This window comes from Delphinapterus leucas, chromosome 7 (genome assembly GCF_059928025.1).
Source record: "Delphinapterus leucas isolate spDelLeu-1000000601 "Yukka" chromosome 7, BTC_Dleu_Yukka2, whole genome shotgun sequence".
NCBI lineage: Eukaryota > Metazoa > Chordata > Mammalia > Artiodactyla > Monodontidae > Delphinapterus > Delphinapterus leucas.
The window spans coordinates 25,279,880-25,301,841 of NC_143135.1; the positions used below are offsets into that span (position 1 = coordinate 25,279,880).

General features: G+C 35.2%; 1 protein-coding gene across 2 annotated transcripts in view; it reads left to right on the top strand.

Annotated features, from left to right (window-relative positions):
- The window catches only part of CSTF3 (cleavage stimulation factor subunit 3), a 69,897-nt gene that overhangs the window by 34,867 nt on the left and 13,068 nt on the right, over window positions 1-21,962 (top strand). Inside the window, exons 1-9 of one of the 2 annotated variants that reach the window (XM_022583673.3) lie at window positions 1-13,250; window positions 14,288-14,320; window positions 15,051-15,148; window positions 16,331-16,397; window positions 16,480-16,514; window positions 16,594-16,720; window positions 18,685-18,762; window positions 19,557-19,719; window positions 21,586-21,695. The exon at window positions 1-13,250 is cut by the window's left edge and continues 20,796 nt beyond it. In XM_022583673.3, coding sequence (XP_022439381.2) covers window positions 13,179-13,250; window positions 14,288-14,320; window positions 15,051-15,148; window positions 16,331-16,397; window positions 16,480-16,514; window positions 16,594-16,720; window positions 18,685-18,762; window positions 19,557-19,719; window positions 21,586-21,695 — 783 coding nt within the window. In that variant the 5' untranslated portion in view covers window positions 1-13,178. The remainder of the gene's footprint in view (window positions 13,251-14,287; window positions 14,321-15,050; window positions 15,149-16,330; window positions 16,398-16,479; window positions 16,515-16,593; window positions 16,721-18,684; window positions 18,763-19,556; window positions 19,720-21,585; window positions 21,696-21,962) is intronic. The other variant, XM_022583672.2, reaches the window with a different exon arrangement.

A 21,962-nucleotide genomic window follows, 5' to 3' on the forward strand; every position in this document is an offset into this window, starting at 1 on the left:
CTTATTCCTTATTTTGTTTAATCTGTCTTCTGCTGAAGGACATTTAGGTTCCTCCCAAACTTGTTTTATTACAAACATTACTGCATTGAATATATGTGTACATGTCATTTCCATCTGTAAGTATATCTAGGTTATTCCTAGATGAGGAATTGCTGGATCAAAGAGTATGAGGGATTTTTTTTAACCAAATTGCCTTCCACAGAGGTTGTAATAATTTGAAATCCCATTAATAATCCTTGATATTGAAAGTACACTTCCTCACAACTTGTTAATTCAATATATTATTATACTTTAAAATTTTTGCCAGTATTCATAGGTAAACAATTATAATATCAGTATGGTTGTGATTTACATTTCTCTTATGTATGAGATTGAACCTGTTTTTATACATTTAAAGTCCCTTTAGATTTCTTTTTCTGAGACTTGATCTCCTTATTCCATTTTTCTGTTTTGTTTTTTCTTATTTGCAGGAACATTATACATTAGGGGACTTAAGGGAAACTTAACTTTAGCATGATTTGCTATTTATAAGTTCAGGTAATTTTAATATAACATTTAAATAGTATGTTATCTTTATTGTTTATGTTTTTCTCAGTATCAGACTGGAAGGAATGATAAATATGCTCTCTGAGGTGAAAGACCAATACTTTCATTTGTTACTTTGGTGTTCATGAGTTGCTTTAAATAATTTTCTTTCAAATGTTTTGTGCTTAGATTTTCATATAGTTGATCAACTCTATAATTTCCCACTTAAGTATTACGTTTGCAAATTATTTTTCTCATACATGTCTTGAACTTTTTATATTCTTGCAACTCAGCATTAGAAATATATGAGGAGACTTGAATACCCATATGTAATAATAATAGTTTTAAGTAGATTTTATAAGTGTATATTTCTGTTGCTAGTTATATATTTTTTCCCTTAAGTTGATTTGCCTATATTTTTGAAGGAAAATCTTGATTCACAGTACAGATTTTCTTGAGCTATTCAGTGTCACTGAAAATAGTAGGCATCAAAATCATGAAGCCATCTTTCAAGAATGATAGAGAGCTCCCCTTGAAGTGAGTCTTATGTGTAAGGATTATATTTGTACTACTTATTTAACATTAAATATTTTTAAACTAGTTTTCTCAATGGTCAGGTAAATACTTCATAAAATCTGGTTTTCGAACATGCATGCCCTCCTATCCAGCAATGTATCTCAACTGTAGCAATTTGAAAGTCCATCCTTAGAGTATTGTGTGCATATTGTGAGATGATGAGGGAATGTGGGAAGGAGGATAGAGCAATGGTCTTGTCCCTGCCCTGTCTTCCTTTAGGTTTAGGGAGTGATTGGGAAAGGGCTGTTAGGAGTTCGACTTCTTTGAGAAGCGGGATTAGGAAATTTTTTATTTTCCTGTTATTTTTTACATGTCACAGCTTTCAATAATCTGACATCCCCACTAACCTGTTACACAAAGCCTGGACAAAATCAGACCTGTATATTAGGATCCATTATTAAGAATGGGCATGTGTTTATTAGATTATAGGAGCCTTCCTCCAGACTTCATTTACTGGCTAAAGGAACATCATCTTGATCCAGAGCTTGCTCTTCAGGTTTTTTTCCCCTTCAACTTTCTTTGCATTTCTGTCACAGCACAAGGAGGGAATTCCAATATAATCTTTATTGCAATCTTGTCTACTGAAACCTTAATGACAGTGTTCTATATAGAATTTGGACTTAATTCTTTACTTTAGGTGATACCACTTTGGAAAATGTCATCACAAACATATGTCTGGAGGAGATAAAAAGTGAAATATAAACCAAACATTTCAAACTATATAAAACAAATTCCAGAGAACATAGTGCATGCTTTCTTGATAAGCCTTTAAATAAATGTACTTAGGAACTTATAAAGTTAGGGAAAAAGTTTTAAAATTTAAGTATCTATTAGATTATTTAATAAACGTTCTGGAGGTAGTACTTAACATTTCAAAGTAGGACTTAACCCATTAAAATAGAGCCAAAGTTTCAGTTTTGGAGCATGTCTACCATAGAGGAAGAAGATTCATGTCTCAGTCTTACTGATTCTTCTGGAGTTTAATATTTTTTACCTGAATTTTTTCTTTGCTTTTCATGAAGATAATTTGTTAGCTATGTCTACCTATTTAAACCTCCACTTTCAAAATTCCAACTTCTCATCTTTTAAGTAAGTATTTAAAGCAGTGTTACATGGGAAATGAAAACCATGTTTTCATTCAAAAGAATTAATGAAAAATAAAATTGATTTGGGTGTTTGCATGGAATTATCTAAACCATGTGAAATCTGTTTTCAAAGTACATATTAGAGTTTTAATCAGTCCCTATCCATTGTTATTTCATTGTGAATTGTATGACAGTATAATTCTTAGCATTCTTTTTAAATCTTTTTACTCAAGTGAGGTTTTTATAGTTAATGTTTTAACGAGAATTACAGAACATATAATGAGTTTTCTGTAAAACTTACACGTTTTACATTTGCACTGATAAAGGAAAATATTATTTGAAGGAGTAATATATGTTTATTGCAGAAAAATTAGAAAAATATAAGCATAAAGAGAAGAAACATCCGTATTCCCACTTTTACCACTTAGCCTTTCTAGATGTAGCTATCTATAAAATCTTTAAACTTTTTTGTAACAAGTTTTTTACATGATAGCATATTTTGTGTTGTTTATTATACAAAATCACTTTTAAATATGCCAAAGTAGTTCATTTTAGAGATATGCTTTGTTTTTTAAATAATTTTTTTTTTTTTTTTTTTTTGGCTGTGCTCGGTCTTCGTTGCTGTGCCTGGGCTTTCTCTAGTTGCGGCGAGCGGGGACTACTCTTCGTTGCGGTGCGCGGGCTTCTCCTTGCGGTGGCTTCCCTTGTTGCGGAGCATGGGCTCTAGGCACGTGGGCTTCAGTAGTTGTGGCACGCCGGCTCTAGAGCGCAGGCTCAGTAGTTGTGGCGCACGGGCTTAGCTGCTCCGCAGCATGTGGGATCTTCCCAGACCAGGGATTTAACCCATGTCGCCTGCACTGGCAGGCGGATTCTTAACCACTGCACCACCAGGGAAGCCCTAGATATATGCTTTTTAACCAGTCCTTTATTGTTGTGCATTCATATAGTTTCCAGTTTTTGCTTTATGAGAAACTAACATAAATACAATTTTACTTAAATATCTTTACACCTTTATAACTTCTTTACATTTATCTTTTAGACTTGATTATTTCACTATCAAAGGTTGCTGACATCATCTTTCAAAAATTTCAGGTCATGATATTTTTTAATTGCTTCAGAATTTCAGTAAAAATGGCCAATGTATAGTTTGCACAAGAGTAGGGAGAAAAATGATTAAATAAATGTACAGTTTTGGTGAGAAAGATGATTAGGAGATTATTTAATATTTTTTTAAAGGGAACCTGAAATTAGGTTATTTCGTTAACAAAATAGAAATAAACTATGCTTAGAAGATTGAGAAAACTGGAATTGGATCATAAAATACAGGTGTAGGTTTTAACTTCTTGGATAAAATTAAAAGGGCATCAAAGGCAGAGTTACAGAATGTGATTGTAATTTCTGAACTAAAATTAAGAGTATTTGAAAAGCAGCATTGAAAAAAACATAATATTTTAGTCTCAGGAATGAATGTACTGTAATTTTCATAGAATGAGGAAATCATCATTCATAAGTCTATGTTGATAGGGAAATACTGGAAGAGTAGGCAAGTTGCTCAAAAAGTAGAGAAATGTAATCCACTGGATTTATATCCACTTCATTGTAGAAGTTTAATCCTGCTTTTGAAAAGTGGTTTTAAGAAAAGCTAGAGATGAAGCGTTACCCATGATATTATGTATCTAGTATACATGTTGATTCAGCAGCATTAAAGTGTACACAGAATTAGTAACAAAGAAATGCATAGAAAAACTTATGATGGGGCTTCCCTGGTGGCGCAGTGGTTGAGAGTCTGCCAGCCGATGCAGGAGACACGGGTTCGTGCCCCGGTCCGGGAAGATCCCACATCCCGCGGAGTGGCTAGGCCCGTGAGCCATGGCCGCTGAGTCTGCAACAACAGTGAGAGACCCGTGTACTGAAAAAAAAAAAACAACTTATGATGCCAGTTGATGCCACTGAAAATTAGGCAAGCAAATTGATATTCTGATAGGAATCTATCAAAATGGGAAAGAAATTATCTTGATTTATGAAACTAGAATGATCAGAGGAGTGATTAAAATAAGGCTTTTGCCCAATGATAATTCAATTGTTAATTTTTTAAAAATAGCAATTCTCAATATGCAGTGAGAAGTATTGTGAAAGATGAAAGAATCATAAATGGTTTTCTACTCTAAAAATTTTCACCACATGTTAAAAAGTTGTGTGACTATACTAATGGGAGATTAACTCAGCAAAATGAGAGTAGAGTGAGATACTTTCTAAGGCAATGTATAAAGTTCACGTAGTAGTCTTAGAGAAATTATACTATTGAATAATATTTTAAGTTTGCCTGGAAGGATTTTTATTTTGTTAAGTGAACAATTCATAAAAGCTAAAAATTAAGGTAGCAGGCTAGAGAAGACTATAAATGGATGTGAAAGAAGTAAACTGATATTAGGCTTTTGAGAGAAGTGAATCAGCACACCTACCTGAGCACTTCCCTGGTTGTGCAGTACAGAACTGATTCCATTTTCGAGATCAGTGGCTTATAAACTTGGTTCTCTTGACATTTCTGGTAGCTCGAGGATCTCAAACGATTGTACACATTTCTCATTCTCAACTTTAATTTACCATTTAGAAAGAAAATCTATGTCATACATCGATGTTGAGGTCGCATGGGGGGCTTGTAGGGGGGCTAGAGTAGCAAAACCAATGGAGCCATGAAGATGAGTGATGTTTTGATACTTTAGATCAAACTACTCACTTCTCAAAAAGTGAAATATCCTGCTCTGTTTTTCTTATTCAGAGTTTGCAGATTATTTTTGAAAAATAATTTGGCCTGGTGTTTACAAAGTGTGTTTACTGGGAGCAAAGAGTTTAGACATTAAGTGAAATAGGCTGAGTCTATAAATGTCAAGTGAGGATTGTTGACAGATGCCCTATAAATTGGGACAAAATCAAATTTAGGTCAAAGTTTTACCTTTGACATTCTTGGTTGAAATTAATTTTGCCTGATTTGCTAGCAATTACTTAATAACTTTTTCAGCTTGGTAGGCCTGGCTGAGGATTTGAGAGCATTTAAGTATGAGTTTTAAATGGAGATGTTTATAACCAGAGAAAAATACCAACGAATTACTCAGAAGAGGAATTTACTGACCCAAGTCAGCTATGATTTTCTTTCTTTTCTTTTAAGAAAACAAAAACACATTTCTCTTTGCTGCTGTGAAATTGTGTTATAGAAATAAAATCTGTCACAGAAATAACTGAGACAGAAAAATTCTCTATTCTCACAGTGATAACAGTTTTGGCTAATAGTTTTGCGTGCATTTCTCCTGAGTTTATGTCTCTTGCACTCTAGATAGAGACACAGAGGGGGTGGGATGAGGAGGATAAGTAGACTGGATAAACATACCAAATGTGTGCCCAATTTTAAAATTCCACTTCCTTTAAAAAATATATTGCGGACATATTTCCATTCAGTATTATAAATATACATCATTATGTTAAAGTTTTATGTATATATGCATAATCCATTCCATTGTTTAGACAAAGCATAATTTATTTAGTCAGTCTGCCTTTGGTCTTTTAAGTTTCCAGACTTTTCTCTACCACAAGCACTCTTTCAATGAACATCCTAATACCTATATCTTGCTAAAGAGCAATGTAGTGTAATAGCTACGTGCTCAGTTGTGCAATATTGGGCAACTTACTAAACCTTCCTCAGTTTTGTCATCTTTAAGTAGTAAATAATAATAGTACTTTACTTGAGTGTTGTTCTAAGGATTGAATGAGTTAATACATATAAACTCTTAGAGTAGTGCTTACATACCTTAAGTATTTAATAAATGCTGTTGGTATTAGCAGTATTTTGTCATTGATTTCAACTTCTAAGAAGTTGAATTGTTTCAGCTTTTAAATTTAAATTTGTAATAGATAAGCAATAATTTTCTTATTTTCAGATCCACGGATCTTTCCTATACCCAGAGTTCCTTTTGACCTGTGGCCTATCCCACCATCCACCACGTCTTTTTCTTATAATGGTCTTTGACTTCTCTGATGTGATTTTTATCCTTTTTCTCTTATCTCAAGTACTCTTTGGAGTTCTTTTCCTTTTCTCTGCCTGAATAATGGATAATTTTTGAGAAATTAATCTTTGCTTGTCTGTATATTCTCTTCTTCAGAGAATATACTTAATGCCTTAGGTATTACATGCTCTAGGTATATATAAATTTTTTTTAAACAAGTGACTCAAATGTACATCTTTAATCCCACTGTCTTATTTGAAAACCAATACCTTATCTCCTAACTGTAAACAGTTTCTACCTGAATTTATGGTCATCGCAAATGTAATAAAAAGTAAACTTTATTGAGCAGCAACTACTATAACATTTTCCATTTTCGTTCCCATGAAAAAATGACTATTGTTTTTTGCTCTATATTACTGTTTTGCTCTCCCTGTTCTCCCTCTCCCAAGCCCAGGCCACTATTATCCCACTTAAGGATGATAGCAACAGCCTCTTAGCTATTCTCTCAGCTAGTGGCTGCTTGCCTCATTCCGTGACACTGAAAGCCACCTCTGTCTTCTTTCCTACCTTTACCCCCTCAAACCGCCCCCGCCCACACACAGATGAGCCATAGTTTCTGTACTTTCCTTATTGTGTGATAGCCAATTTTTGTGTATCAGATTTAAACTCTGCTTGGCCTTTTAGGCCTCCTGTAATGGACCTCCACCACAATTAGCTAACCTATTTTCCTAATACCTATTCTTTCTTCTGTGAATGTTTTCACTGTTCTACAGAAACTCGTGTTATTTCACGAATTTACAGAAACTTTCTCATTAATGGCCAGGATTCCATCTGAACAATAAAACTTTTCCTTGGTAACTCTAATTTGCATGGAACGCCTGTTCCTCTGGATTTTATAAGACATGGCACAAGTAGAAAATAATTTAAATTTAGTCCTCTGTTCTTTCCAATAATTTTATGATTCTAACTAGATTATAAGCTCTTTGATAGAGTTCAGGTCCATATTCCCATATCTACTTGGTAAATCCTAAACATGCTACAAATACTTTTTAGTTGGTTCAGAAAAGTAGATTAATTAATATGTAATTTGGTTAGTACAAAGAATCAAAATGAACATAAATTTAATCCAAAACTGAAGATAATCATATTTTTGATTAGCACATTTTAATGTCAATCATACTGAGACTATAAGTGGTCTATACTTTACACTCATTTAACAAATGTTATTTCTGTGCACATTTTAAGTACCTTGAGGAACTGGAAATTTATAGGACAACAACATGGTTTTGGCCAATCTGTTAAATGTAAATCCATGTATGTGTATGTAGGCATACATTTGTAACTACATTTAATAGGAAAATTATGGAAATAGTACAGTATATTATAGGAAAAATTAGGAAGCACAGATAAGCAAACATTTTAAACTACCTAGTTTATTTATCTGACTCCCTCACTAAAATATAACTCCATGAACTATGAAACTTAGTTTAATCCACCACTGTATCTCTAGAGATAGAAAAGAGCCTGCCACATAGGCACACAATTATTTGTTGAATAAAAATGAATTTACTGGCAGATACTCCTCTCCTGATACCTTTACTTTAAAATTGGGACTGGGTGGAAAGGAAAATGTTCTGCAGCTTCTCTGGCAACTTAAAAATCTGTTGTTTGATCTTAGAGTTCATTCCTCAATGTTTCCCAAATTCATTAAATCTGCTTACATTTTGTAATTTTCTAAGACATAATTTCCAAGGCATAGCGGATTGAAAACAGAAAAGAGTAGTGAAAAAGAGTAAATTAATGGAAGATGGGGTTTGTATTTAGGATTCCATTTGCTTTCAGGTTTCAGGATTGGGGCTGAGCTTTTTGGATAATAAGAGAAGCAGAATCAGGCAGCTTCTGCAGCTCAAACTTAATTTAAATTGGTTGTCCTAAATTCCATGAAAGCGCATGTGCTGTGCTTTAGAGTAGAAAAGATGTAGGGGACAAATTAAGAATGTGGGTTTATGATTAATTCAGTTATTCATCACATTTGTCCTAAGCAACTGCCATGTTAACTCGCTTGAGATGGGGCCTAGCTCTGCCTCTGCTGTGTGGACCAGTAGTGTCTTAAAACACAAGTATGGACTTGCCCCAAATGGCTATTATATGAAAACCTAAACAAAATATATAGAGACTTACTCTCCTCTCTAGAGTCATCTTGCCAGTTGGGTTCACTTGTCAAATGTGTTTTTGAACCATTCAAAATAAATTATACAGGTGCTTATTAATTATTATTATACTTGATAATTTAAAAAATAACATTAAAAAGTTCTGATGTTATGGGATTTGGTGGGGTTTTTTTCCCCAAGTTATATCATAAGAAAAAAAAAAATGAATTTGAGGAAATCAGCCAAAATGCTGTTGACATGTAGAGGTTTATTTCTCTGATAAGAAAAATGCTAGCAATAATTATAGACATTTATACTGACATTTTATAAATTGTTCAATGAAATATTAAAATATGTTCTTAACAGCAGCTATGAAAAACTTATTTTTGAGCAGTGAAATATTGTGGCTTCTTTAGATCTTCATATAAAAATGTTCCACGTAAAAGGTATAGCTAATCTAAACTATGTTATAAATGAACATTACCACAGGTTTTTTTAGACTTTTCTGACAATGTTCACTTTTAAAAATTAAATAATCTACTGTAAATGATCATTAGTTCCAATAACTGCCCAGAGGATAGTTTTAGTTTCAAAAGACAATGTTTAGTTAATGCTTGGGAAGTAATTGTGGAAGTTAACAAACAACTAGAAATAGGAAGTGTTCAAAAGTTAGGAAAAGATCTGTGTTTGTTCAGTGTTATACTTGTTTTCACTCTCCCCCAAATAACTACTCATTTGAATTTGATTAAATTTAAAGTTTAATTAATCTTGCTAGAATTCCAACTGTCTTCTCCCTTTATAAAATGAAAATATTAGGAAGTTGACAATTTTATTTTTTATTTTCTCTTATTTTTTTGGCCTGGCCATGTGGCTGGTGGGACCCTAGTTCCCTGACCAAGGATCAAACCCAGTGAGAACGAGGCGTCCTAACCACTGGACTGCCAGGAAATTCCCAGCTGACAATTTTTTAAAATTTAGTCCTTTTTCTCCACCACAACTTTTCATATTTTGGTAAAATTCAAATGATTCATCAAAAAAGTAATATTGCAGTTGTATGACAGATTTTGATGATAAATAGATATATCGAAGGATAAATATTAAAATTATCCTAAATTTTTTCTTGGAATGATTTTTTTAATTACAAAAATAATATACCGTGTTATTAGAAGCTTTGGAAAAAACAATCATTCCATCACACTAACATATAAATTGTTCATTTTTTGGTATGTTTCCAACCACTTAAAAACTTTTCCGCATTAGGATAACTTAGGATTCCTGTTTATGAAAACCAGAAATCTACATTTTTAACAATCACCTGAGATGATTGTTTGCAATTTAGAGAACCAAAGACTAAAGATAATTTTTTGTTTGTTTGTATTTGGCCACGGCATGCGGCCTGAGGGATCTTAATTCCCTGACCAGGGATGGAACCCACGCCCTCTGCAGTGGAAGCGGAGTCCTAATGACTAGACCACCAGGGAATTCCCTAAAGATAATTTTTTAAGACCCCTGTAGTTTAAACTTACATAACATTACTTTTAATGTAATAGATAAGATGTGAGCAAGTTCTAGTAATCTTTGCAAAATTGTGTGTATGTATATATATATATATAAAATGAGCTTTAAATGGAGGCATTTATTTTTATTGAAGTATAGTTGCTTACAATGTTATATAAGTTACAGGTGTACAATATAGTGATTCACAATTTTTAAGATTATACTCCATTTATAATTATTATAAAATATTGGCTATATTCCCCATGTTGTAACTATATCCTTGTAGCTTATTTTGTACCTAATAGTTTGTACCTCTTAATCCCCTACCCCTATATTGCCCCTCCCCCTCTTCCCTCTCCTCACTGGTAACCACTAGTTTGTTCTCTATATCTGTGAGTCTGCTTCTTTTTTGTTATATTCACTGGTTTGTTGTATTTTTTAGATTCCACATGTAAGTGATATCATACAGTATTTGTCTTTCTCTGTCTTATTTCACTTAGTGTAATGCCCTCCAAGTCCATCCATGTTGCTGTAAATGGCAAAATTTCGTTCTTTTTCATGAATGAGTGGTATTCCCTTGTATATATTTACCACATCTTCTTTATCCATTCTGTTGATGGACACTTAGGTTGCATACATATCTTGGCAATTATAAATAATGCTGCTATGAACATTGGGGTGCATGTATATTTTCAAATTAGTATTTTTAGTTTTTTTGGATATATATACCCAGGAGTGGAATTTCTGATCATATAATGATTCTATTTTTAGTTTTTTGAGAAAACTCCATACTGTTTTCTACAGCGGTTGCACAAGTTTACATTCCCACCAACAGTGTTATTTTTAACACTTATTATTTTTAACCATTTACATTTTCTCTTCTAGGAATTGCCTATTCATATTCTTTGCCAATTTTCCCAAAGAATAGTTTCGGTTTTCCTGGCCAATTGTAAGAACTGTATATAATCTGTCATCTACACTTGGAAATCTGGTGACTTGAATTTGTCTTACTTCACTCCTACTCTCAACTCAACCTATTTACTGAGCCAAGCAGCTGGATGCAAGGAAACCTCAGATTCTGTTGCAGTCTCGAAGAACAGGGCTGGTGGAGTGCCTAGGACAAAGAATAAGAAACTGACTCAGAAATACTTGGCACCCTTCCACTGTCTTTCTGCCCCAGAGGAATGTTGACATCAGCCTGGCCTCCAGGAAACCAAAAAAGAGCCATACTGGCAGGCTGAGTCCTCCCTACTCTTGAGTAAAGATTTCTCTCTGTTTTTTTGTCAGAAGACTACCAACAGCCAACTTGCTGTTTACACCTGCTACATAGCTCTCGTGGTAGAGAAGGGTCAACTACAACACTGGGACTGCCAACTCTGAGCTCAGGGAATAGATGGAAGAAATAATTGCATATCTAAGGAGCCAGCAACAAGAAAGGAATATAAACAAGCTGTTGGGACAGGCCCCCAGCAAAATAGAGCTGCTGGAGGAGAGAGACAATAACTTGAACAAAATAATAGGAGCACAGTGAGATTGAAAGTGCAGTATTTAAAAAAATAAAACAAAAAAACCTCTGGCGCCAAAAGCCATTATTTTTGAACCAACTACGGCAATAGGTCAACTGGAGGAAAATGATAACATGGAGACTTAAATTTGTGGCCTAGAGAATCTAGTGGAAGAAGTTTCTTGGTTTTTTGTTTGTTTGTTTGTTTTTGCGGTACACGGGCCTCTCACTGTTGTGGCCTCTCCTGTTGCAGAGCACAGGCTCCGGACGCGCAGGCTCAGCGGCCATGGCTCACAGGCCCAGCCGCTCCGCGGCATGTGGGATCTTCCCGGACTGGGGTATGAACCCGTGTTCCCTGCATCGGCAGGCGGACTCTCAACCACTGTGCCACCAGGGAAGCCCGGAAGAAGTATTTTTAAACTTAGAGCCAAAAGGCAAAGAAAGGGTAAAAATAACAGATTTTGAGGATAGAAGAAGTAGACCTAATGTGTATAATAGGAGTTCAATAAGGAAAAAAAAGGAACAGATTGAAGAGAGCCAATAATTTAAAAAAGAGGAAAAGTCTCGAGCTGAAAGACATGACTAGCTTCAAAGGGCATGCTGAGTCCTTGGCAGAATTCATGGTAATAATAATAAATGTCAATTACTAAGTTCTCAGTCTGCTAGGCAGTGTTCTAAGGGCTTTCCACTTATTAACTCGTTGAGTCCTTACAACAGCCCTACAAAATAGGTACTATTATCCCCCCTAATTCAGAAGAGGAAAAATGGTTAAGTGTATAGCCAAAAAGTGAACCCAAGGGATTTGACTCCAGAGCCTTGAATAACTGCCTCAAAGAGCAAAGACCTATATTTAAGCAAATCCTGTTACAGTTTATGAACTCTGAAGATCAAGGGTGAAATCTTACAAGTTCCAGAGAGAAAGAGCAAGTAATCAGCAAAAGAAAAAGAGCCTGTCACCAGAGTTCTGATCTGCCTCACCTTAAGCCAGAAAGCAGTGGGAAAATTTATCTATACTATTGATTGAAAAGGACCACAAGCCAAGGTTTCTCTAACCAGTCAAATTATTCACCTATCAAGCTGATACAAAGATTTGCTGATATATCACAAATGAATAACTAACCCCACCTACCATCTGATGAAAATACTCAAAGGGAATTCTAATAGTATTTATTTAACCTTTGTCTTCGTACATGCAACTCCTTCTGCCTGGAATAACTCCTCTCTTTCTTTACCAGTCTAACAACTCTGTTTTTAATTAAAATAGAATTGATTTACAATATTGTGTTAGTTTCAAGCGTACAGCAAAGTGTGTGTGTATATGTGTGTGTGTGTGTACATTTCAGATTATTTTCTATAATATGTTATTACAAGATATTGAATATAGTTTCTTGTGCTATACAGTAAATCCTTATTGCTTATCTATTTTATGTATAGTAATTTGTATCTGTTAATCCCATACTCCTGATTTATCCCTTTCCCCTTCCCTTTTCCCTTTGGTAATCATAAATCTGTTTTCTATGTCTCTGAGTCTGTTTCTGTTTTGTATGTAGATTCATTTGTATTATTTTTTAGATTCCACATATAAGTGATATGTAATATTTGTCTTTCTCTGACTTACTTCACTTAGTATATTCTCTAGGTTCATCCATGTTGCTGCAAATGGCAATATTTCATTCTTTTTTATGGCTGAGTAATATACCATTGTATATATATATATATATATATATATATATATATATATATACACACCACATCTTCTTAAGCCATTTATTTCTTGATAGACACTTGGGTTGCTCCTATGTCTTGACTATTGTAAATAGTGCTGCTGTGAACATTAGGGTGCATGTACCTTTTCAAATTAGAGTTTTCGTCTTTTCCAGATACATGCTCAGGAGTGGGATTGCTGGATCATATGGTAGCTCTATTTTTAATTTTTTTTTTTTTTTTTTTTTTGCGGTACACGGGCCTCTCACTGTTGTGGTCTCTCCCGTTGCGGAGCACAGGCTCCGGACGCGCAGGCCTAGCGGCCACGGCTCACGGGCCTATCCTCTCTGCGGCATGTGGGATCCTCCCAGACTGGGGCATGAACCCGTGTCCCCTGAATCGGACTCTCAACCACTGCGCCACCAGGGAAGCCCTATTTTTAATTTTTAAGGGAACCTCCATACTGTCCTCCATAGTGGCTGCACCAATTTACATTCCCACCAACAGTGTAGGAGGGTTCCCTTTTCTCCACATCGTCTCCAGCATTTATTGTTTGTAGACTTTTTGATGATAGCCATTCTGACCTCACACCTCATTCTTAACATCTTCACTTCTTCCAGGACATCTTTTGCAACCCCATAAGTCTGAGTTTTATGCTCCTCCTAAATGCTCCCATAGCACCCTGTAGTTCCCCCATCTTGACACTTGTTTTCCCTGTAAAATTGTAAGCTCTATGAGGACATAGGCAGACTATGCATGTTTTGTTCACTGTGGTAGCCCCAGTGCCTAGCACAGCGCCTGGAGTATAGTAAATTGACTGAGTGATTAAAATTTATTTGTAGTCAAAATTCACAAATCTTTTTTGCTACCCTACTCAGATTGTTCTAGTAGTAGCTATTCAGGGAAAATAAAGCTTTAAGTTTGTCTTCATTAGATACTTAAAGCCCTATTCAAGTATGCCTTGTTTATATTTATTCATCTTGTGACTGTTTTATAAAATTTTAAATTCACAAAAGTTCAACATAAATGAGCTTATAAAAATTTTTCCATATAGAATTAATTTATGTAAGGCATATTTACAATGCATATTATCCATATTGGGTTCAAACTTCTATTGTTATTTTCAAAAGGCAGAATTAAATAGGAAAGTGTAGAAATGAATTTACAAGCTTAATCAAAACACTCAGAGATAGTGATAGTACTCTAAAAAGAATGGTGTTAATTCTATATTTTTCTGTTTCTCTGCAGATTAAAGCTAAAAATTATGACAAGGTCGAAAAGGTGAGTCCTCTTAAATATTTTGAATGTATGCTGAAGTTTAATTTAGGACTTAACGTATATAAGGCAAATATAGTAAAATGTTAACAACTGTTGAATCTAGCTAGTGATTATATAGGAGTTCATTGTACTTATTCAGCCCTTTTGTATGCTTGAAAATGTTCATAATAAAATCTTGGGGGAATTCCCTGGTGGCACAGTGGTTAAGAATCCGCCTGCCAATGCAGGGGACACAGGTTCGAGCTCTGGTCCGGGAAGATCCCACATGCCGTGGAGCACCTAAGCCTGTGTGCCACAACTACTGAGCCTGTGCTCTACAGCCCGTGAGCCACAACTACTGAAGCCTGTGTGCCTAGAGCCTGTGCTCTGCAACAAGAGAAGCCACCGCAATGAGAAGCCTGCGCATGGCAACAAAGAGTAACCCCGCTCACTGCAGCTAGAGAAAGCCTGCACGCAGCAATGAAGACCCAACACAAAAATAAATAAATAAAATAAATAAATTTTTAAAAATAAAATAAAATTTTGGAAAAGAAAATAATTAGACTCTGCTGACCAAAATTATGAAAATGATTTTGATTATCTAAACAAAATAGAGGGAGTTGTTATTTGACATCTATTTGTAAGAAGATAAATTCATGAAAGGAGCTGAATTTGTTTCTTTAATGTTTCATTTCAGCTATGTACATGTGAAATTTATTTAACTGTGGATTCTGATATTTTATTGTATTTACAGCTATTTCAGAGATGCCTTATGAAGGTTTTGCACATTGACTTATGGAAGTGTTATCTTTCATATGTCCGAGAAACCAAGGGTAAACTACCAAGTTACAAGTAAGTTAAATCAGGAGCTTAAGAATGCAAGTCATCCCGAGGCACACAGTCAATCCCATAGAAACTCACACCTCTTAACCCCAGAGGGTGAAGCAACTTAAGATTTGCAAAGTCAGGATTCTCTGAGAAGTCAGTAAACCATGGAAGAAAATGCTTCAAAGAAAGCCACTGGCATTAGATTTATTCTGGAGAATTGAATCATCCAAGCCCCTCTTCTATACTGAAACACTGTACATTTGCAACTCCAAAGCACTTTGTTGACAGGCTTGTTGACAAACTTTAATAAAAAGCATCTTATTACTTGTCATGGCACCACTCCTGGCAGGTTACATTGTAACATGCTACTTAAGTATTCCAAGGCATCTTTGACAATGGTATTGTTGTATAGTTGACCTCCTCACTAGGACTTACCCCCACCTGTCTATCTTTGTTGAATCTAAATAATGGACCTTCTCAAATGCTGTTTTTGTATATGACAAATAGGCAGATTATTTCTATAACCAGAATTCTATCTTTGTTGTTTTTCTTCATTATTGTTTATTATCTTACACTGAAGAAGTTCTTTCTCCCTAAATTTTATGTCAGAGCTAATAGATCTTTAGACATAACTTACCTTCTTAATCAAAGAACCAGATATTTCCACATTTGAATCTTCTACATGTAAGATTAGGCAATTTAAAGGCTATAAAGAGGGGACTTCCCTGATGGTCCAGTGGTTAAGACTTTGCCTTCCAACGCAGGGGGTGCAGGTTTGATCCGTGGTCGGGGAGCTAAGATCCCACATGCGTGGCCAAAAAACCAAAACATAAAACAGAAGCAATATTGTAACAAATTCAATAAGGACTTTAAAAATGGTCCACATAAAAAAAAAAAGTCTTAAAAAATTAATAAATGATATAAAGATAAATAAAACATGGCCTTTATCTTTGATAAGCTTACAAGTAGTAGGTAAAAGAAACAAAGTACATAAATTAATGACATTGACAAGCTAAACACAAAAGAGCTTAGTCTTTATATTTTGTTTATATACTTGCAAAGATGTCTTTACATTTTGTTTGTATAAGCGGTTTAAATGCTGTTCTGATCATATGATCAGAAATCATGATTATGTTTTAGCTGTAGATACATTTTAATAACATGCAATTTTTTCTATAAAAAACATGTCTTTCATGTTTATTTCAGAGAAAAAATGGCTCAAGCATATGACTTTGCACTGGATAAAATTGGAATGGAAATTATGTCTTATCAGGTAGAGTTAAATTTTTTTTAATACATACATTTAAAAAATTTGAAACTACTAAAAGATACTAACATTTTATTTTATTTCTTAGATTTGGGTGGATTACATCAATTTCTTAAAAGGCGTGTAAGTATTTTTATAGTTTTATTTTCTGTGTGAACAGTTGATTTAGCTATAATTGATGGCATTTCTTACCCAATGCCAGGGAAGCTGTTGGATCTTATGCAGAAAATCAGAGAATAACAGCTGTTCGAAGAGTTTATCAACGAGGTTGTGTTAATCCCATGATCAACATTGAACAACTGTGGAGAGACTATAACAAGTATGAAGAGGTAAATTAGGCCACAGTAATTTATTATTATGACCAAGCCATTTAAATTTTTATGCACTGTGGATTTGTGGAGGCTAGCCTTTCTAATATCATGTACCTGGATATCAGTGCTGCATACGTTTATTTTCATATTGATTGTAATGAAAGAACCATTCCTAATGTTTTGAGAGTCTCATTTTACTGTTGAGTTATTTTTAGAGAATACTCTGGGAGAATTATAATTCTTACCAAACCATTTTTAATCAGTGCTAAACCATATCCACACAGTCATACACACACATGTTGCCACTGATCTCTTATGAAACAGTTCCTTTTTAGAACTGCTTTTCTAGTAGTAATGATGAGTTGCAATGCCCCTCTTTCACCTGGTTACAGTGATGTGATTATTCCCTTATAATTGTGAGATGTAGGGCTGTGGTCCAAGATCTTTGTCTCATAAGAAAATGATTTAACAAACTGAACTAATAAGCCCATTATGTAAACATACATGCCAAGTAAGCTCTATCTTTAAAAGAAAGTTCCTCACATGTCCACTGTGATTTGGAAGAACTATGTAGGGTATTGAAACTGTTCCCTCATAGGCATGAGCAGTGGTTCTCAAACATTTTGGTCTTGGGATTTTAAAAAGTATTAAAGACCGCAAAGAACTTTTAATTTTGATGTGGCTTTTACCTATGAATATTTAGCATATTGGAATTAAAACTGAGAAAGTTTCAAGATATTTATTAATTCATTTAAAGTTTGCAGTAGTAGACTCCTTATATTTTAACATAAATAGTATTAAGACAAATATTTTCCAAAATAAGAAAAAATTCAGTGAGAAGAGTGGCATTATTTCATATTTTTGCAAATCTCTTTGGTATTTAGCTTAATAGAAGACAGATTTTCATATCTGCTTCTAAATTCTACCTGCTATGCTGTTGAATGTCACGTAGCTTCTGAAAAACTCCACTGTATATTTGTGAGAGAGGCAAATCATGTCTTAGTATTGTTTGAAAATTGTTTTGATCTTATGGATCCTCTGAAAGGGTCTTGGGGAACAGGAAGCTTTGGACTACTCTGAGAACTACTCAGCATGAATGATAATGTTTATGTCTCCTTGCTACCTCTGCATTTATTATTTATTTATTTATATTTTTTATTTATATTTTTTATTTTTTGCGTTACGCGGGCCTCTCACTGTTGTGGCCTCTCCCGTCGTGGAGCACAGGCTCTGGACGCACAGGCTCAGCAGCCATGGCTCACGGGCCCAGCCGCTCCGCAGCATGTGGGATCTTCCCGTACCGGGGCACGAACCCGTGTCCCCTGCATCGGCAGGTGGACTCTCAACCACTGTGCCACCAGGGAAGCCCTATTTTTTATTTATTTTATTTATATATTTATTTTTGGCTGCATTGGGTCTCCAATGCTGCGCACGGGCTTTCTCTAGTTGCAGTGAGTGGGGGCTTCTCTTCGTTGCGGTGCACAGGCTTCTCATTGCGGTGGCTTCTCTTGTTGCGGAGCACAGGCTTTAGGCATGCAGGCTTCAGTAGTTGTGGCACGCGGGCTCAGTAGTTGTGGTGCACGGGCTTAGTTGCTCTTCAGCATGTGGGATCTTCCCAGACCAGGACTTGAACCCATGTCCCCTGCATTGGCAGGCGGATGGATTCTTACCACTGCGCCACCAGGGAAGTCCTGTATATCATTCTTTATTAGTAGAATTTTATGTGAAATAATTGGTCCTTTCCAAATCATTCCCTCTCTTTAGAAATTCCTGACATATGGAAACTTACTGCCATCTCATAAGACATAGGCAGATCCTCCTTCATCTCTTAAGCATATAATGTGATCAAACCTTTATTTTACTAACCAAAAAGCCTCTTAAACACTTTAAAGTAATTTAGCAAATGAATATACTATATTATGCTAACACTAAAATATACTTAATTTTCAAATAATATGCATTTTTCTTTTTTTTTTCCTTAGGGTATCAATATTCATTTAGCTAAAAAAATGATTGAAGATCGGAGTAGGGATTACATGAATGCTAGGCGGGTAGCAAAGGTATGGAATTCTATCAGGACACTTACTATATTGTTTGTTGTGAGTATGTTATTTACACAGGCACTTTCCCTATCTGGTATTACTCTTAGTATTTTCAATCATTAGCAGTCTTAACTAATGACAATTAATTACGTTGTCTGAGCAGGTGATTATTTGAAGCAAAATACCTCTTTACAGACATGTTAAAGGACAAAATAGAATAAATCAAGTTTGGAAGAAATTATTTTTTAAAATATAGAAACAGAGGTCATAGAGACAAAGTTCTACCTAGAGTTGATCAAGTAATTGTTATCCATCCCTCCTGTCAGCTCATACATATCCGAATACTGTAATAATCTGTGGTCTAATGACATAGCTCTCAGGGACCGAGTTTTGTCTTGTGTACATAACTTTCCATTTGTTGACACTGTTAGAAGTTAGGGAAAATAGCCTAGACTATGAACTATTGAAATTTTAAAAGACAGATCATTTCTCCAAAGGTGGCAGTAACAGTGCCACCAGATCATCAGTCATGTTGATCTGTCAACTCCTCTGTCCTGAAGAGTGACTTCCTAGATCACCTCCAGAGAGGGCCCAGGGCTGTTCTGTTCACCCAGTCCTGGGAACCTCTTCTTGGGTAGGTAATCTTCTGTTATCTTTATTCCTGCTCTTAAATAGTTTTTAGGTTATATTAACAAAGTAGTATTTGGAAAAACTAGGCATTTTGAACAAAGTATTTCAAACAGATCAACTCCATTTCATACATCTGAGTTGTTCCTCAGCTTACCACAGAATTCTAAATACTTGTTGTCTAGGAATATGAGACAGTAATGAAAGGTTTGGACCGCAATGCTCCCTCAGTGCCTCCTCAGAATACTCCTCAAGAAGCTCAGCAGGTAGATATGTGGAAGAAATACATACAGTGGGAAAAGAGCAACCCTCTTCGTACAGAAGATCAGACTCTTATAACTAAAAGAGGTAACAAGACTAACCCTTCTGGGACTCCAATTATGTGTATGTTAGGCCACTTGATATTATCCCATAGGTTACCGAGGCTGTTTTTTACTCCCAGTCTTTTTTTCTCTTATGTTCTTCAGATTCAGTAATTTCTATAGATCTGTCTCCATGTTCATTGACCTTTGCTTTATCATATCCAATATGCTGGTGAGCCCATGTAGTGAATTCTTCATTTCAAATATTCTACTTTTCAGTTGTATAAATTTCCATTCTAGAAATTTTTGTTTTTTATAGTTTTCCTTTTTCTGTTAAGATTCCATGGCCAATACCATCTTTTTCTTTATATCCTTGAACATTTTTATAACAATAGTTATAAAATCCTCGTCTGCTAATTCCAATATCTGAGCCATTGTGGTGTTGATTTCTTTTCCTCTTGACTGTGGGTCACATTTTTTGTTTTGTCACAAGTCTAGACATTTAAAAAAAATTTTTGGACATTGTACAGATGTGTAAATGATACATAGTAAAGACTAGATTCTGTTATCTTCCTCTGAAGAATATTGAGTTTTCTTTTAGCAGGGAGTTAAATTACTGGCAGGTCTCCTGGACCTTGTGGAGGCTTGGTTTTACACTGTTAGGATGAGTCTCTGTTAGTGGCCTTCATCTCACAGTAAATCTCTTAGTCCTGGGATATAGTCTTTACTCCCAAGATATAATGGAAAGTTCAAGGTGTTTACTCAGACTCTCTTAACTTGATGGGACTCAGATTCCAGACTTGGTCTCCATTACAGTGGGCAGCTGATGAGATATCTATCCAGCTCTTTCAGCTTTGCTTTCTGCTCTGGCTGTTTGTATTCTTTCCTGTGTATGTCTATTTTAGAGTCAGTTGAAGATTTGAGGGCATTAGGCCCAGATTTTCAGCCTCCACCTTCTGTGGCTCTCTTTTGGGGGATCTTCCCCCTTAATTTCCAGCTGTTCTTGTAACCCAGAACTCCATGTTACTTACCTCAAGCCAGTAAGACTTCAGCATTTGGCTTGAGTTCTAGCTATCCCAGAACTATACACATAGGGGTTTGCACTTGTGGGAAAAAGCCATATTAAATATATATCTCACCTAGTATGATTCCAATTTTTTAAGGGCTCAGTCCTCTCCAGTTTCTTTTTCTTTTGGTCATTCTCTAGTGCCTTTAAACAGTTGCTTTTTGTATTTTTCAGTTTATGATTTTTTTTTTTCAGGAGAGTTAGTCTGATACAGACTACTCTGGCACTGTCAGAACTAGAATTTGGAACTTAAAAAAAAAAAATTCCTCAATCTTGCCTTGCTCTCTCAGCTGGAGGCCTTTGCAAGTACTGTTTCCTTTGCCTACACCATTTTTGTATCTACTCCTGTCCTTCCTGCCTCTACTTACTCTCTCATCTGACCAGATTCTACCCCTTCTTCAGGTTTCGCTTAGATATCAGTTCCTTAGTGAAACCTTTCTTGAGTCTCTAAACTATGTTAAGTCCTGCTGCTGTAAGTTTCAAGAGTACACTCTACTTTCCTCATCATAATACTTATCACTTACCATAACTGCATTCTTAATATCGATCTTCCCACTATACTGCAGACTTCTTGAGTATAGGAAGTCTTATTTACTGGTATATTCACAGTGTCTTTCACATTCCCTAGCATATAGTTGGTACTCAATAAATATTAATTTAATAAATGACGAATGGATGGGGTTTGGGTGGATGATAATGCCAGAAATCACTAAAGTTTTTTTATTTCCAATTATCATTCATTACTGAGGGCTCTGTCTTAGCCTAAAAATTGAGTTGTGACGCTTGTATTGATAGTTTTGTAAATAATATTTATTCTAATTGAATGTTGCAAATGTCTTCCCTTAGTTATGTTTGCTTATGAACAGTGCCTGCTTGTGCTGGGCCATCACCCTGATATTTGGTATGAAGCTGCCCAGTATCTTGAGCAGTCAAGTAAACTGTTAGCAGAGAAAGGGGTGAGTATTTATTTGTTTCCCCCTTTTGGTCTTTTCATGGTTTTGATATAGCAATAATTTGCTAAAAGTATAGCACTGAATTTTGGTAATGAAGTGTAGGTATTGAAAATTTTAATCTTATGTCACTATGAATCTTAGTGACCCTCTTATATGATTAGACTACCTTAGTCAGAATTAAAATATAGTGGCTCTTCTTTAATGTATTAAAGTGATAAATCATTTAGAGTACTTCTGTGATTCTTCTTTATGTTAAAATAATGGAAAAAG